The sequence below is a fragment of the Bufo bufo genome, chromosome 6, assembly GCF_905171765.1.
Source record: "Bufo bufo chromosome 6, aBufBuf1.1, whole genome shotgun sequence".
NCBI classification, from domain to species: Eukaryota; Metazoa; Chordata; class Amphibia; order Anura; family Bufonidae; genus Bufo; species Bufo bufo.
In genome coordinates this window covers 341569877-341585275 of record NC_053394.1, presented here as the reverse complement: position 1 = coordinate 341585275, position 15399 = coordinate 341569877, and the positions used below count along the sequence as shown (strand labels likewise).

Below are 15399 nucleotides of genomic sequence, written 5' to 3'. Positions count from 1 at the left end.
GCAATTCTGTTCCGCATTTTGCAGAACGGAATTGCGGACCCATTCATTTCTATGGGGCCGCATGATGTGCTGGCCGGATCCGGAATTGCGAATCCGCACTTCCGGGTCTGCAATTCCGTTCTCGAAAAAAATAGAACATGTCCTATTCTTGTCCGTGATTGCAGACAACAATAGGCATTTTCTATTAAATGCCGGCGATGTGCGGTCCGTAAATGCGGACCGCACATTGCCAGTGTCCGCATTTTGCGGATCCGCAAAACACACACGGACGTGTGAATGGACCCTTATGTTGACTTCACATGCCATTACCACATGGATGTATCCACGGAAATGTAGTGACCCTGCCCGTGGGATCTCAATAAAGGCCCCATGCAAGCAACCGTATTTTTGATTCAATGGAGCTGTACGCATCCGTATATCCATTCCGCCACCCTGCAAAAAAGATAGAACTTGTCCTATTCTTGTCTGTTTTGCAGACAGGAATAGGCATTTTTAACATAGGGCGGGACATGCGGAACATACACGATATGGTCGCGTGCATGGAGCCTACGCTTGAGTGTATAAGGCCTCAGCCAAGAGTTAAAGGGCATCTGTCTGCAGGATCAAGCCTCATGCTCACACTGAGCGGTTGAGGTGTGGTTGAAACGGCATAGGTGAAGGCACAATACAGTTATGGTTTTTACGGCTGAACCGTGTTAAATAAAAGTGTTCTGCCTGTAAAAAACACAACAATACCGTATCACGCAGGAAGGTTTTGAAGCAGTTTTTAGCTGCAGCTCAACGGCTATGTATGAACATACCCTAAGCAGCAGAATATAGTAGCGCTATATAATTGCATAAATAAATACAGACAATTGCAATAAGTATGAACAAGACGAGTCTGGTACAGAAAGAGAGACGACCCTACCCGCAAGGGCTTACAATCTACAAGGTATGGGGGAAGGACACAGTAGGTGGCATTTAGGCACTACCAATGGATACTGTGGCTACTGTCAAACTATCCCCTTCCTGAGGTGGTCCTTTTGTGTGTTGGTGTTGGGCGCCTACGTCTTTCTAGGACAGTGGTGGTGAACCTTATTGCAGAGGTGCCAGAAGTGGCACTCAGAGCCCTCTCTGTGGGCACCCGCACCATGGAAAAAGTCTAAGGCGTATTTTTCCTGCCATTCATCAGCGCAGGGCGCAATATGAATAGCACAGGCAGCGTGCACTGAATGTAGGCAGGATATTATAGCTAAATGATAAAGTACATGGAAGATATACTATATTAGACTGTAGTATATCCTGGGATGTTGCCCCAGGACATATCTTCCCTTGAGTCCCTTTGACCAAAAAGGCATTCTACTGTATTGATTGTCATTGTCACCAAATCCCAGCCTTCTGTTTTCTCCTGACAGATGATAGACGGACAAGCCCTCCTGCTCCTAACACAGACGGACATTGTAAAGATCTTGTGCATAAAACTGGGGCCGGCAGTGAAGATTTACAACTCCATCCTCATGTTCAAGAATACTGAGGACTCTACAGACTGACTGACCTACTGGCTCAAAGATCCTGTAGACCTTCGTTACCAATGTCCTAGGCTACCACATGAATGCCCTCTATGCAGAGCAAATATGGTTTTCTGAGACACTGAATCTGAAAATCCCATGGCTGAGCTGATTCCCCGGGGGCTTCAGTACTACCTGAGTACTATCTGCACAGTCTGGAGCCTTTGAAGACAGCTGATAAGTGGTGAGAACTTTCAACCACCAGATGGCGCTGCATGACCCAGTTTTTATTGTGTGCATACTTTGTATGTCACCTGCCCTACCGAACATGAAATATAAATGCTTATTAAAATGTCTGGCTGCAGGGTGCCAGGATTATTACATCTGTCAGCACATAGATGTCATGACTCATGTCCCTGGTTTACCTTCTGACCAGACTCTTCATCTACAATGTCACTTGTGTTGTCGGCCAGTTTTTCTGGCTTTTCTCCATTTGTGTGAAAGACTGCATTTTTTCGAGCCGTCTCTCTCTCTCTCTTCACCCTTTTTCATGGTCCTAAGTACACCTGGCTGAATGAAAGTCTGAGGAGGATTATTTCTGTACACTTTTAATGCCCGTAAAAATGCCAAAACACTGAGAGGGGTTACTCATTAACCAGCCAAATGCCAGGCGCTCCTTGAGAGAAATATATTTGACCTTCACACTGTCCCCCACCCCTCTTTCCACAGCACCAACCTCCTCCAATGCCTCCTCCTCCTGGCTACTTTCTCCCCACCTCCTTAAGCTCAAAAACAAGACTTGTTATTAGTTATAGGTGATTCGGGGTCAGAGGCGGCTGTGAGAGTGGACCCCCCCCCTTCCTTCAAGACATAGAACTTCACAGGTAGGAATGTCAATGCAAAAGGTTAGGACGCAGACAGCGTTAAAGCCATTTTTTTGCAAAGTGTCCGTGTCTATGATGAAAAGGGTTAATAGTAATACTTTTGTGTTGTACGGCTTCTGTTCCACGACGGCTGCAGGTAGATACCTATGTGCGGCTGTAAAGCTATTTCTGAGCTGGTAATAAAACAATGACTGTCACCGGCCGTGTTGGAAATACGTCTCATGGCAACGCAATATGTGATATATGTAGGGTCTGTGCCACTCTGACTGCCTTCCGATGTGGTTGTCAAATCCACTGGACCAGAACTGTTGAATCAATGCTTAAAACTACGTTAGACGCAGTATACGGATGAGGTAAGACAGCAGCAGGTCTGCGGCGGCTACATTGGCAGCATGTATGGGATTATCGGAAATGTGAAAGTAGCAATGGCGTTAGTTTTTGTGGAAATTACGGTGGGATAAGAGATGGAACCACGTTATTAGGTGCATGTTAGCGCGGTAATAATATGAATGGTGTGTATGTACCAGAGCTAAATGTGTCTACTCGGAGTAAAGATAATGCAGTAGATTTGTTTACAGTCCTTTGTAAAACAGATCAAGCACAATAAGGCTTTCCACCTGACAAACTCTGCTACATTAGTCCGGAAAGGAGTTATGGTAAGTACCCCGAACAGGCGAATGGTGGATGAATAATCTTTTAATTGAAGAAAGATATTAGGCAAAAGCAACATATAATGTGGACAGAGGTGCCTCGACTTTCCCGGCAGACTTCAGGGGAAACGAAGATTGGGAAGTTGGATTTCAGCATGTCCGATTGTTTTATTCTTAGGGAACATAAGCAGGGGTGGACTAGCCATAGACCGTACAGGGAAATTCCCCAGTGGGCCGATGCCCAGGGGTCCGCACAAGCCCTCCTCTCTGCCGCTGGCCGGGTACATAATGATCTCTTATTGGTAATTAACGCTGTGAGAATCAGGTACTCATGTTACCCGTCCAGCGACCACACTGTCCTCCTGAATTCAGCTGTTGTGGCTCACATCTCACCTCCTAAGCCCCCTGACCACCACAGAGGGACAGCTTTTGGGGCAATATATTGTGCAGCACTTTGGTACAGTGATCCCTCGAGATACAATGGCCTCAGGATACAATATTTTAGCGTACAATGGTCTTTCTTGGGCCATCGCAAGTTAAAACTCAACTCAACATACAATGCCTTAGACTCAGGTCCAACCAATCAACATTGCCATTTCACTGGTAAAACACCTTTATTGGTTGTCTAATAGCTCCGCTCTCGTACTACATTTTCTCAACTGCCCCCTATATATGCCAGGAAGAGCTGCTCCTTTGGACACCAGGTGAGCTGAGGCTTAATTTTAATTTTCTGGTATGTATGTACTATGCAAGTTCCTGAAAAAACTCCTGTCCTCAGCATGGAAGGTGATTTACAGTTTCCAGCCTCTATTCCTGGCTGTTTTGTGTAAGGACTTGCTTTAAGCATGTGACGGACTGAACCGTTACTGGGGCTGCTGGAGAAGCCTGAGGGCTAGCCTCCTTCCTATGGACTATGGACCTAGAACTATGGAGACACCCCCCCCCCCCCCCCGGCTCATTATTCTACAAAAGGAAAAATGGGAAGTTTCTGCCTGTGAGTGATTACGTTATCCCATTGTGTTGATTAATTGTATCACAGGTGTGTGTGTGTGTGTGTGTTTCTGCCTGTAACTGCATGTGATTGGTTTATGTAAGAACTTCATAAAAGGCTAACATGTTGCCCCATTAAAGTGTCCTGTTCTACCCTTCATGAAGTCTGGGCTCATGTTTGGGGGATTAGAGAACTACACTCTGGGGATTGCTATAATCATTATACTCTCCAGAGTATAATCCCTAGGTCTTGTAAGAGCTGTTCCTGTATCACTCTCTGAAGGAAGAGAGGTGCACCCACTGAAACCTGGAAACCTTGTCGTAGGTCCAGGTGGGTAGAAGACAACAAGATCCCAACCAAGCTATGGCGGTTCGTGTGGCCGGCAGTGCTTACGGTGTCGAGCGGAGTGCTTGGAGCCCTCGGGAAGCACTAGGAGCATCCATCAACGGAGGTACCTAGTCCGGGTGCTAGGAGATCCGTTATAGTGGTGGCAGCAGTGGGATGGCGTCCGAGTGCGAGGAGAAGCAGCTCAGAGACACCATTTGTGGATTTATAATTAGGGCAATGCTGGTACTCGTACAGCGCCTCTGGCAGCATCGAATCAGCTAGTTCTTGGACAGCGTTCCACGAGGAAGAGGAGGATCACCCGGATTACAGGGATGCAGTCCGGAAAGGCGTATGGCACGAGGCCCTGGAGGACGTGTAGCATCGGTGGGGCGAGAGTCTCCCCAGTGAGGAGCAGAGGTTGCAGATGCGATGGGAGCTGCGAATGCCTCTACTGGGAGAGCAGCCCCTGAAGGGGTGGGTGTCGAAGCGCGAGACCCTGGTGTGGCAGGAGACCTGGCTGGATGATTCATATCAGGCACTATGGGAGGACCCACAGTCGACAGGTGGAGATGGGATTGAGGTCTCTCTACCGGCCCTGCAGGCTGGGCAGCCGGACCTCTCTCCCCAGCGGCAGTGTGGTTACCCCGGAGATGATATGGGTGGCATCACTCTCCTGCAGCAGAGCGGACCAGTTGGAAGAGGTTCTGGTACCTGGTTAGTCTACTGTTGGGAGTGGAGAAATGTGACAGACTGAACAGTCACTGGGGCAGCTGGAGAGGCCTGAGGGCTAGCCTCCTTCCTAAGGACTATTGACCCAGAACCCCCCACCCCCCCTCATTATTCTGCAAAGGGAAAAATTGGAAGTTTCTGAGTGTGAGTGATTACGTTATCCCATTGTGTTGATTAATTGTATCACATGTGTGTGTTTTCTGCCTGTAACTGCATGTGATTGGTTTATGTAAGAAACTGTCTCAGTCTTCCACAAGGTCCCCCATGGGACTGTCTCTTGCTGGAAGACCTGCATAAAAGGCTGACATGCTGCCCCATTAAAGTGTCCTGTTTTACCCTTCATGAAGTCTGGGCTCATGTTTGGGGGATTGGAGAACTACACTCTGGGTATTGCTATAATCATTATACTCTCCAGAATATAAACCCTAGCTCTTGTAAGAGCTGTTCCTGTTCCTGCATCACTCTCTGAAGGAAGTGATGTGCACCCACTGGAACCTGGAAACCTTGTCGTAGGTCCAGGGTGGGTAGAAGATGACGAGATCCCAACCAAGCTACGGCGGTTCGTGGGGTCGGCAGTGCTTACGTTGTCGGAGTGCTTGGAGCCCTCAGGAAGCACCAGGAGCATCCATCAATGGAGGTACCCAGTCGGGGTGCTAGGAGATCCGTTACAGTCACTGTAACGGATCTCCTTGCACCCCGACTAGGTACCTCCATTGATGGATGCTCCTACTGATTCCCGAGGACTGCAAGCACTCCACTTGACACCGTAAGCACTGCCGACCCCAAGAACCGCCACAGCTTGGTTGGGATCTCGCAGTCTTCTACTCACCCTGGACCTATGACAAGGCTTCGAGGTTCCAGTGGGTGCACCTCTCTTCCTTTATAGAGTGATGCAGGAACAGCTCTAACAAGAGCTAGGGATTATACTCTGGAGAGTATAATGATTACAGCAATCCCCAGAGTGTAGTTCTCCAATCCCCCAAACATGAGCCCAGACTTCATGAAGGGTAGAACAGGACACTATAATGGGGCAACATGTCCAATGGGGGACCTTGTGGAAGACTGAGACAGTTTCTTACATAAACCAATCACATGCAGTTTCAGGCAGAAAACACACACGATACAATTAATCAACACAATGGGATAACGTAATCACTCACAGGCAGAAACTTCCAATTTTTCCCTTTGCAGAATAATGAGCCGGTACTAGAGTAGACTAACCAGGTACCAGACCCCCAACTGATCTGGACCTGTGTTAGTCGAACAAGATGAATCCAGAACCTCTTCCAACTGGTCCGCTTGACTCTGCTGCAGGAGAGTGATGCCACCCATATCATCTCCTGGGTAACCATACTGCCGCTGGGAAGAGAGGTCAGCTACCTCTTCTCCCTGGAACGCCCTCTGCCTCTGGGGAGATCGACCGATTGTCTCCTCTCCCTGGAACGCCGCTGGGTAGCGGTAATGACCATCTCCACTCCCAGTGATGCTTGCTGCTGAGATGAGGGACCGACAGTCTCCTCTCTCTGTGACATGGGCTGCGCTGGGGAGAGAGACCGGTTGTCTCTTCTCCCTTTATAATACACTGCCGCCAGGGATCTGGTCCGGATGCCCAGCATCCCTGCAGGGCCGGTAGAGAGACCTCGGTCCCATCTCCACCTGCCGACTGTGGGTCCTCCCATAGTGCCTGGTATGCATCATCCAGCCAGTTCTCCTGCCATACCAGTGTCTCGCGCTCCGACTCCCAGCCCTTCAGGGGCTGCTCTCCCAGTAGAGGCATTTGCAGCTCACATCGCATCCGCAACCTCTGCTCCTCACTGGGGAGACTCTCGCCCCGCTGACGCTGCACGTCCTCCAGGGCCTCGTGCCATACGTCTTTCCAGACTGCATCCCTGTAATTCGGGTGATCCTCCTCTTCATCATGGAACGCTGTCCAAGAACTAGCCGATTCCATGCTGCTGTAGCCAGGGGCGCTGTACTGGGACAAGTGTTGCCCTCAATTTTGTAAATCCACGAACGGTGTCTCCGAGCTGCTTATCCTTGCACTAGGACGCCATCCCACTGCTGCCACCACTGTAACGGATCTCCTGGCACCCGACTGGGTACCTCCATTGATGGATGCTCCTAGTGCTTCCCGAGGACTCCAAGCACTCCACTTGACACTGTAAGCACTGCCGACCCCAGGAACCGCCACAGCTTGGTTGGGATCTCGCCGTCTTCTACCCACCCTGGACCTACGACAAGGTTTCCAGGTTCCAGTGGGTGCACCTCTCTTCCTTCAGAGAGCGATACAGGAACAGCTCTTACAAGAGCTAGGGTTTATACTCTGGAGAGTATAATGATTATAGCAATTCCCAGAGTGTAGTTCTCCAATCCCCAAACATGAGCCCAGACTTCATGAAGGGTAGAACAGGACACTTTAATGGGGCAACATGTCAGCCTTTTATGCAGGTCTTCCAGCAAGGGACACTCCCATTGGGGACCTTGTGGAAGACTGAGACAGTTTCTTACACAAACCATGCAGTTACAGGCAGAAAACACACATGATACAATTAATCAACATAATGGGATAACGTAATCACTCACAGGCAGAAACTTCCTAGGACAATGAGCAGGGGGGGGGGGGGGTGTCTCCATAGTTCTGGGTCCATAGTCCATGTCCATAGAAAGGAGGCTAGCCCTCAGGCCTCTCCAGCGGCCCCTGTGATGGTTCAGTCCGTGACAATGCATCTTGGTTATCTGCTTATTTTTCTTAAAATTTCACTTTTTCTAATCTTGAGAACCAATTATTGGTTTTGCATGGAGTTATGGACTCAAGTTACAATGGTCGCCCCAGAACCAATTAATATTGTAATTTGAGGGACCACGGTATTTGGTTCTGCTGGGATGGTATTTTGCTTTATGCTATTGCTGACCCCACCTACTTGTGTTGCCCCGCCTTCTGTTAATTTGGACCTGCCTACAACATGGTGCCACTTTTAGCTTTTATTTTCCAGGGTCACTTTACGTTCCCAGTCCATTCCTGAAGATAAGTCACCACCAGAGGGGTCTGTCAGCAGCATGCTCCCCTCTCCCCATTCAGAACACAAGCACACTTGGTCGAGTTGAGTGTGCATGTTTTTGAGGGGTTGAGAGACGTAGCCAAAAGAGCATTCACTCTACTGTCTAAAATATATGGACAGCTTAAATATAGATGTAGCAGTGCTGTACTTGTTAACTGTACCGTCCAATGTACAACTATTAATAACAGCTTATGATATTTGCAAAATTAGCAAATGCTGTTCTGTCTCATAACATAACATTTTGCCGCATGTATTATAGGTTGCTCTACATGGGACATTTCTGTTCTATATAGACCAAGGTCCCTGGAAATGATACATGTCTTGGTATTGTCTTCCATGATGACTGCTAGCAGTCTGACAGATCGGCGAGGCGGAGTGTAGAGGGGAGAAAGCGCTGAAGGAAATAAACCAGTTGAGTGGTCACAGCATACCTTCCAACTTTCTAAATGAACAAAGAGGGACATATTGTGCGGCGCACAAAGCGGACATTTTTTCCTCACTAGGCCACGCCTCTAACTCCGCCCAAAGCATACTTATGCACCTAATCCCAACTAGTCCTCTTAATGCTCTGCCACCGAACAGTATTTATGCCCACATTATGCCCAGCTGTGCCCCCAGTAATATGCCTTGTTATATGCCCCCAGTAATATGCCCAGAAGTGCCCCCAGTAATATGCCTGTCACGGTGGGTAGTGGGGAAAACTCCCCACCGTACAATAATGGGTATGCGGGGAAGCTGCTAGGCCAGGATGCCGGAATCAGGGAGCAGGTCACCTCCTAAAGCGTCCCCTACCTGGATGGTAGAATGGCTCATACCCAGGATACCTAGGACCCTGAGTTGCCCTGATTATCCCTCACATAGGAGCAGGGGAGAGACGACCGGTTCTTCCAAGACACAGAAGAGCAGGAGTCTCTGCAGGCCTAACAGCAAGGAGAGAAAGCCAAGTGGAACGGCAGGTAAGTATCCAGTGGAGGGAATAACCACTGAACCAAGAACCCAGGAAGGCATGGTAACTTACCTGCCGCAACTGCTGGACGGCACAAAAGAAGACCACACCAATGGAACCCATACACACGTACTGCAATCCAAACACCAAACGGATACAGTACATACTGACACACAGGAACAAGCTCACAGACTTGACTTTTGGTTCACCCCTCCGGGAAAACATGGATCCCCCTTCCGGAGGCACAATAAACAGGGTACGACTTGCATGCATGCCGGACATAAAACACCAACTGACCAGACATGTAACAACAACAATACGAGACACCACACCCTGAACATAAACTCACACAGGTAAGGAAGCGGAACATGGAGGATAGAATAGAAAGACAATTTATGTCCAACAAGGTGGCCCTCAAGGACTGGGCAGGTTCACCCAGAAAAGGAGCAGAGCTCCATCACCAAACGGCTGGAGTACCACTGACTCCAGCCTGGAAGCCACAGGTAATATAAACCTCATGGCCACACCTAAATCCCCACCAGCTAGATAATTAACCCCTCCGGCACTAGACAGGGAAGGCCCAAGGAGAAAGGAGGAGGCACCTACAAACTGTAACCACAACAGGTTGCCTCTGGCAACAGCATATGTAGTGTACGGGGACTGTAATACCCGTCACTACCAAAGTGTCACTTGGTGTGCTGTCGTCCCTCCTAATTATGGGAAGTTGGTATATGTCAGTTTTATAAAATGTCATATAATGTAATGCATGTATTTCCCTGTTACTGTGAAACTTGCATGTACAGGCCTGCTAGGGGTGTCATTCCAGCTTCTAGTCATTAGAGGGAGCTAGAGAGCCCTAGTTTATATAAGGCCCAGTCAGGGAAGTGAAAGGCAGACGGAGTCTAGTGTCTGTAATCTACAGTTGGAGATTAGACAATGTCAGAAACCAGTCCAGGCCTGAAGCCTGCTGTCCAGGAGAAGATTCCCTCCTGAATTCCCTTATGCAGAAACAGGAATACTTAAGTGAAAGAGTCTAAGGAAGCTGAGAGAGACCGAGGCAAAGTGCAGAGAAGCAAGAGGTACTCAAAATAACAGAGGAGGTACTTTCTAAAGCTACAACCAAGGATATAAAGCCAGAATTAGGTTATTGGGCCTTGGTGAAGAATTGCTATATTCCAGGATCAGACAGAAATAGAGTGCAAGCTCCTGTACTGCAAGTCCTGTGTTCAACACTCTGTAATCACCTTGCTAAAACTGTAATTGCCTGCATCAACCGTATTGCAAAATCGACTGTATGCCAAGGAACTGCGATTCCATTATTGTCTCTATGAAACCTACTAAAGTTGGAGTTCTGCTTTAAGATCACGGTGTTCCTCATTTATTCCTGCGATCCGCAAACGGCGTGCCACCGTTTACTTGGCACTGGCGTCACGAACATTTTATACCATCACCTGCCCTTGCAGAGAGTCAGCCGTACCAGGTTAGTGTATATTGCACTACATCACCCAGAAACACCTGTTACACACAACTTGAGTACGCTGCACATGCACGGCAACCGTGTCACGGCGCCCACCAAAGTCCGTGACAATGCCATGTTATGTGTCCCCAGTAATATGCCCAGCTGTGCCCCCCAGTAATATGCCCAGCTGTGCCCCCCAATAATATGCCCAGCTGTGCCCCCCAATAATATGCCCAGCTGTGCCCCCTGACAGTAATATGCCCAGCTGTGCCCCCCAATAATGTGCTCAGCTGTGCCCCCCAATAATATGCTCAGCTGTGCCCCCTGACAGTAATATGCCCAGTTATGTGCCCGAGTAATATGCCCAGTCATGTGCCCCTTACAGAAAGTAAAAAAAATAAACACCACATACCTTGTTCCTAGCAGCAGCAGGACATCGGCTGCTCTGGTCTGTGGAGGAGGCGGAGCCGGCGGAGGAATGATGAAGCAGGGAGCCGATGACGGATCTCTGCTTCATCATAATACAGGCTTCTATGGAAGCAGAGACAGCTGCTAGAAAGCGGGACATAGCTCCCCAGTACTGGGACAGCCATTGCAATCTGGGACTGTCCCGCCTGTTCCGGGACAGTTAGGAGGTATGGTCACAGCAGGGGCGTAATTACCATAGCGGCAAACCATGCGACTGCTATGGGGCCCAGGGCAAGAGGGGACCAGTCTTAGTTGGGATTATCTCCTCTTCTACTGGAGGTGAAAACTTGGTCTGGACTCTACCCTTTAAAGGAACAACTTTTAGCAAATGAGGCAGGGGAAAAATGGCCCAAGGGTCATTGAAAGGGTTTAGGCAGAAACCCTTCTGTCCTGTGTGTGGGGCCGGGTTTAATCCTTGCTATCCTTTACTTCTCTATGTACACCACTGGGTCAGTGTGTACACAACAATGTATTTCTTCCTAACATATGAGGACATGATGATCTTGTTCTATAAATGACATCTTGCTTACTGTTAACACATAGCGTGACTAGTTTTGTACACAGCAACGTGAAAGGTGTATTCCTGCTATAAGTATTGCTATAGAGACCTTCGGATTTGTCATAAGTCATTAAAGGGGTTTTGCAGTTTGTTTAAAATGATGATAGATCATCAGCATCTGACCGGCGGGGGTCCGACCGATGAAATTACCGGCTCTTACCTCACCGAGGAAACCTTCCGTCAATGACCGACCCTTGCGCCTTCCTACAGTACATAAAAGCATATTGTCCTCAATGTTTTCACTGACTGCAAGCAGAGATATTGGAAGAGGTGAGGAAGTAACATGTGTTCTGCATCTTCCAATACACCTTAGAATTCCTGCACTATTAGGCTACTTTCACGCTTGCGGCAGAGTGATCCGGCAAGCAGTTCCGTCGCCGGAACTGCCTGCCGGGTCCGGCAAAACGTATGGCAATTGATGGCATTTGTAAGACTGATCAAGATCCTAATCAGTCTGAAAAATGACGGATCTGTCTGAAAAATGTATTGGAATGCCAGATCCGTCTTTCCGGTGAATCCGGCATTTATTTTTTTCACCTTTTTTTCGGTCTGCGCGGAAGGACGGATCCGGCATTCCGGTATTTTGAACTAATACATTCCTATGGAAAAAAATGCCGTATCGGCATTCTGGCAAGTCTTACGTTTTTTTGGATGGAGATAAAACCGTAGCATGCTGCGGTTTTATCTTTTGCCTGATCAGTCAAAAAAACGGAACTGAAGACATCCTGATGCATCATGAGTGGATTACTCTCCATTCAGAATGCATGGGGATAAAACTGATCAGTTCTTCTCCGGTATAGAGCCCCTAGGACGGAACTCTATGCCGGAAAAGAAAAACGCAAGTGTGAAAGTACCTTTAGTAGGGTATAGACATTCGATCCGGTTTCCTGATGCAGTTTTGGAAGCCAAAACCAGGAATGAATAAAAAAAAAGAAAAGAAAAGAAAATTGTATCTGTCTTAAAGGGAACCGCTAGCACATCCGCAATACCCAGTCCCCATAGCTCTGTGTGCTTTTATTGTGTAAAATAACCGATTTGATACATATGCAAATTAACCCGAGATGAGTCCTGTACGTGAGATGAGTCAGGGACAAGACTCATCTCAGGTTAATTTGCAGATGTATCAAATCGGTTTTTTTACACAATAAAAGCACACAGAGCTATGGGGACTGGGTATTGCGGATGTGCTAGCGGCCATCAAGCAACCCATGTCCTCAGCTCTATACCCAAAATCCCGGTGACAGGTTCCTTTTAAAGGGCTTGTACTCAGGTTATCAATATGTCTGACTCCCCGCTGATCAGCTGTTTAAAGAGACACAAGTGATGTTGCCTATTCACAGCATAGCAAGCACAGCGCCTTACATTCGATAGTGGTGGATTTGCAGCCCGGGTCTATTTACTTGAACGAGAAGAGGAAGAGGAGGCCACTGTGCTCACCAGAGCACAGCAGCCTCTTCAAACAGCTGAACAGCAAGGTTCCCAGCGGTCGGACCCCCTCCGATTAGATATTGATGTCCTGAGGGTAGGCCATCAATATCAAAATCATGGACAACCCCTTTAATAGTTTCTCTCCTTCTCTCCTTCTATGATCCACTCCTGACCGTGTGGCCGTAACCTTCTTCCAACAGATAGAAAAATTAGGCATGGTCACCTTAAAGGGGTTGTTCCATCAAGGCAATCCCTTTTGGGGTTCCCAGCTCAAACCTCCTCTATTACAGAGAGCAAACAGCTGCTAAAAAGAGTTGTTCCCTCTATGGGGGGATCAGGGGACCGTGTATATTACAAGGATACCCATTATCTGAATTGGAAACACGAGACAAAGAGAGACAGAATAACTTGGAAGTCTCTTTCACACAGTGCATTTTATACCTGTCTTATCTGTACAATCCACTCCAGGATTTGGATAAAAAAATGCATCAAAAACTGCCCTCCTCCACTGGACCTGCATGTACCGGTACATTCATGAGATTATTGGTTTATTAACTACTACTGCTTTAACAATAAGTGAATGTCACAGGCTGAAGAGGAGCCGCCTAAAATAAGAGCTCACACGTCTTTGTAGAGTTGCAGAACCTGCACCAAACAGGACAACACTAGTTCCAAGCAGTCTATTGCAGTTACAAGTCTGTGTCTGCACATAAACTATGACACCGACAACTAATTCATAAGGACGAATCTCTGACAACTGATATAATAAAGGCACCCCACATGGGATGCCCATTTATGTGTATGTCTAAAACGCGCAAGCATTGTTTGGACTCTCTTTTGGCTATTCGTATGGTTATGGTTTTATGTCTAAATGAAGCCAGGATTTTAGGATCCTCAAGACGCTGGACACTTCTTTTTGGATAGTGTGCTTTGTTCACAAGCAGCAGAGATCCTAGTAAGTTTAGTAACATATGGGTGAGCTGGCTACGAACAATGGAAGTCATTTGTGATGGGCGCTATGCCAGTTTTTGGAGTAAAAAAGTCGCAAGACCACATTTTGCTACTTTTTAAATGCCCATGCGGCAATACTTTGTCACACGGGCGTTTTTTTGCCTTGTGCTTGTCACTTGGGAGAGGCGAGGGAGTGACGGAGGCCGGGCCTCTATGCATGCTGAGACCCCCCCACCCCCATCCAACCAAAGAACTTTTTTTTTTTTAGCACATTTTTCAGTGAGAACCCTTTGAAAGGAACACATATTGGATTTACATACTCTGTAAATTGCCTGGACGTGAGTTGGGGCTGCACTGCATCACCTGACTGGAGTGAGCAGGAGCAAGAGACAGGGACATCAGGGGAGGTTGTCAGAAAAGCAGAGTTCTGCACTGAACAGCTAACACAACTGCTGAATAAGGGAGCCTGCAGACCACTTCTGAGGTGTCAAGGTTAGCAACGAGGGGTGAAAATGAAAAGGGGAGCCATGGAATGGGATGCAGAGCCATGTTGGAGGCTAGACATAGGAGGTGGAGCAACGCTGGGGGACATAATTTAGAGAGGAGCCATGTTGCCAGCTAGGAATGCAAGATGGAGCTATACTTGGGACAAGGAATGCAAGTTGGGGCCATAATAGGGACCAGGAATGAGAGGGGAGTTATGGTGGGGACTAGAAATGAGAGGTAAAGCCATATTATGGAAGGGAGCCAAGCTGGGGACCAGGAATGAGAAGGGAGCCATGCTGGGGACCAGGAATGAGAGGGGAGCTATGGCAGAGACTAGGACTAAGAAGGCGGATATAATAGGGACCAGGAATGAGAGGCAGCACCATGCTGGGGACTGGGACTATGAGGGAAGCCACCATATGGATCAGAAATGAGAATGGAGCCATGATGGGTACCAAGAGTTTAGGAAGTGCCATGCTGGGGAGTAGAGATGAGCGAATTTCAGGTTATGAAATCCGTTCACGCTTCGTTTACTGGTAAAAGGTGAATTGCGTTATGGATTCTGTTACCACGGACCATAGCGCAATTCTATGACGGAATGCATAACGGAATGCCTTTAGAGGCATTCGGTTATTCATTCCGTCATAATTGAAGTCTATGGGCTGCAAAACGGATCCGTCCCATTTCCGTTATGCAGGAGAGGACTCCCTTTATGCATTCCGTCATGGAATTGCGTTATGGTCCGTGGTAACAGAATCCATAACGCAATTCAGCTTATACCAGTAAACTAAGTGTGAATGAATTTCAGATGATGGGACCATCTTAAACTGGAAGTGACACGATTTAGGGGGTTCATGATTATTTGTGTGCTGTACATGTTTGCCGACTTCATTCTGTATGCTTTTTTTTTCTTTGAGATGACTATCCCATTAAAGACCATTTTTTCTGAGCAAGTTTCCCTGTAATTTTATTTCT

General features: G+C 47.8%; 2 protein-coding genes across 2 annotated transcripts in view; both read left to right on the top strand.

Moving 5' to 3' along the window:
* The window catches only part of L3MBTL1 (L3MBTL histone methyl-lysine binding protein 1), a 49379-nt gene extending 47739 nt beyond the window's left edge, over positions 1-1640 (top strand). Inside the window, exon 22 of the mRNA XM_040437137.1 lies at positions 1395-1640. Coding sequence (XP_040293071.1) covers positions 1395-1529 — 135 coding nt within the window. The 3' untranslated portion in view covers positions 1530-1640. The remainder of the gene's footprint in view (positions 1-1394) is intronic.
* Positions 1641-2248: 608 nt separating this feature from the next.
* SGK2 (serum/glucocorticoid regulated kinase 2) overlaps positions 2249-15399 on the top strand; it is a 51676-nt gene continuing 38525 nt past the window's right edge. Inside the window, exon 1 of the mRNA XM_040437138.1 lies at positions 2249-2371. The gene's annotated coding sequence lies outside the window, so the exon portion shown is untranslated. The remainder of the gene's footprint in view (positions 2372-15399) is intronic.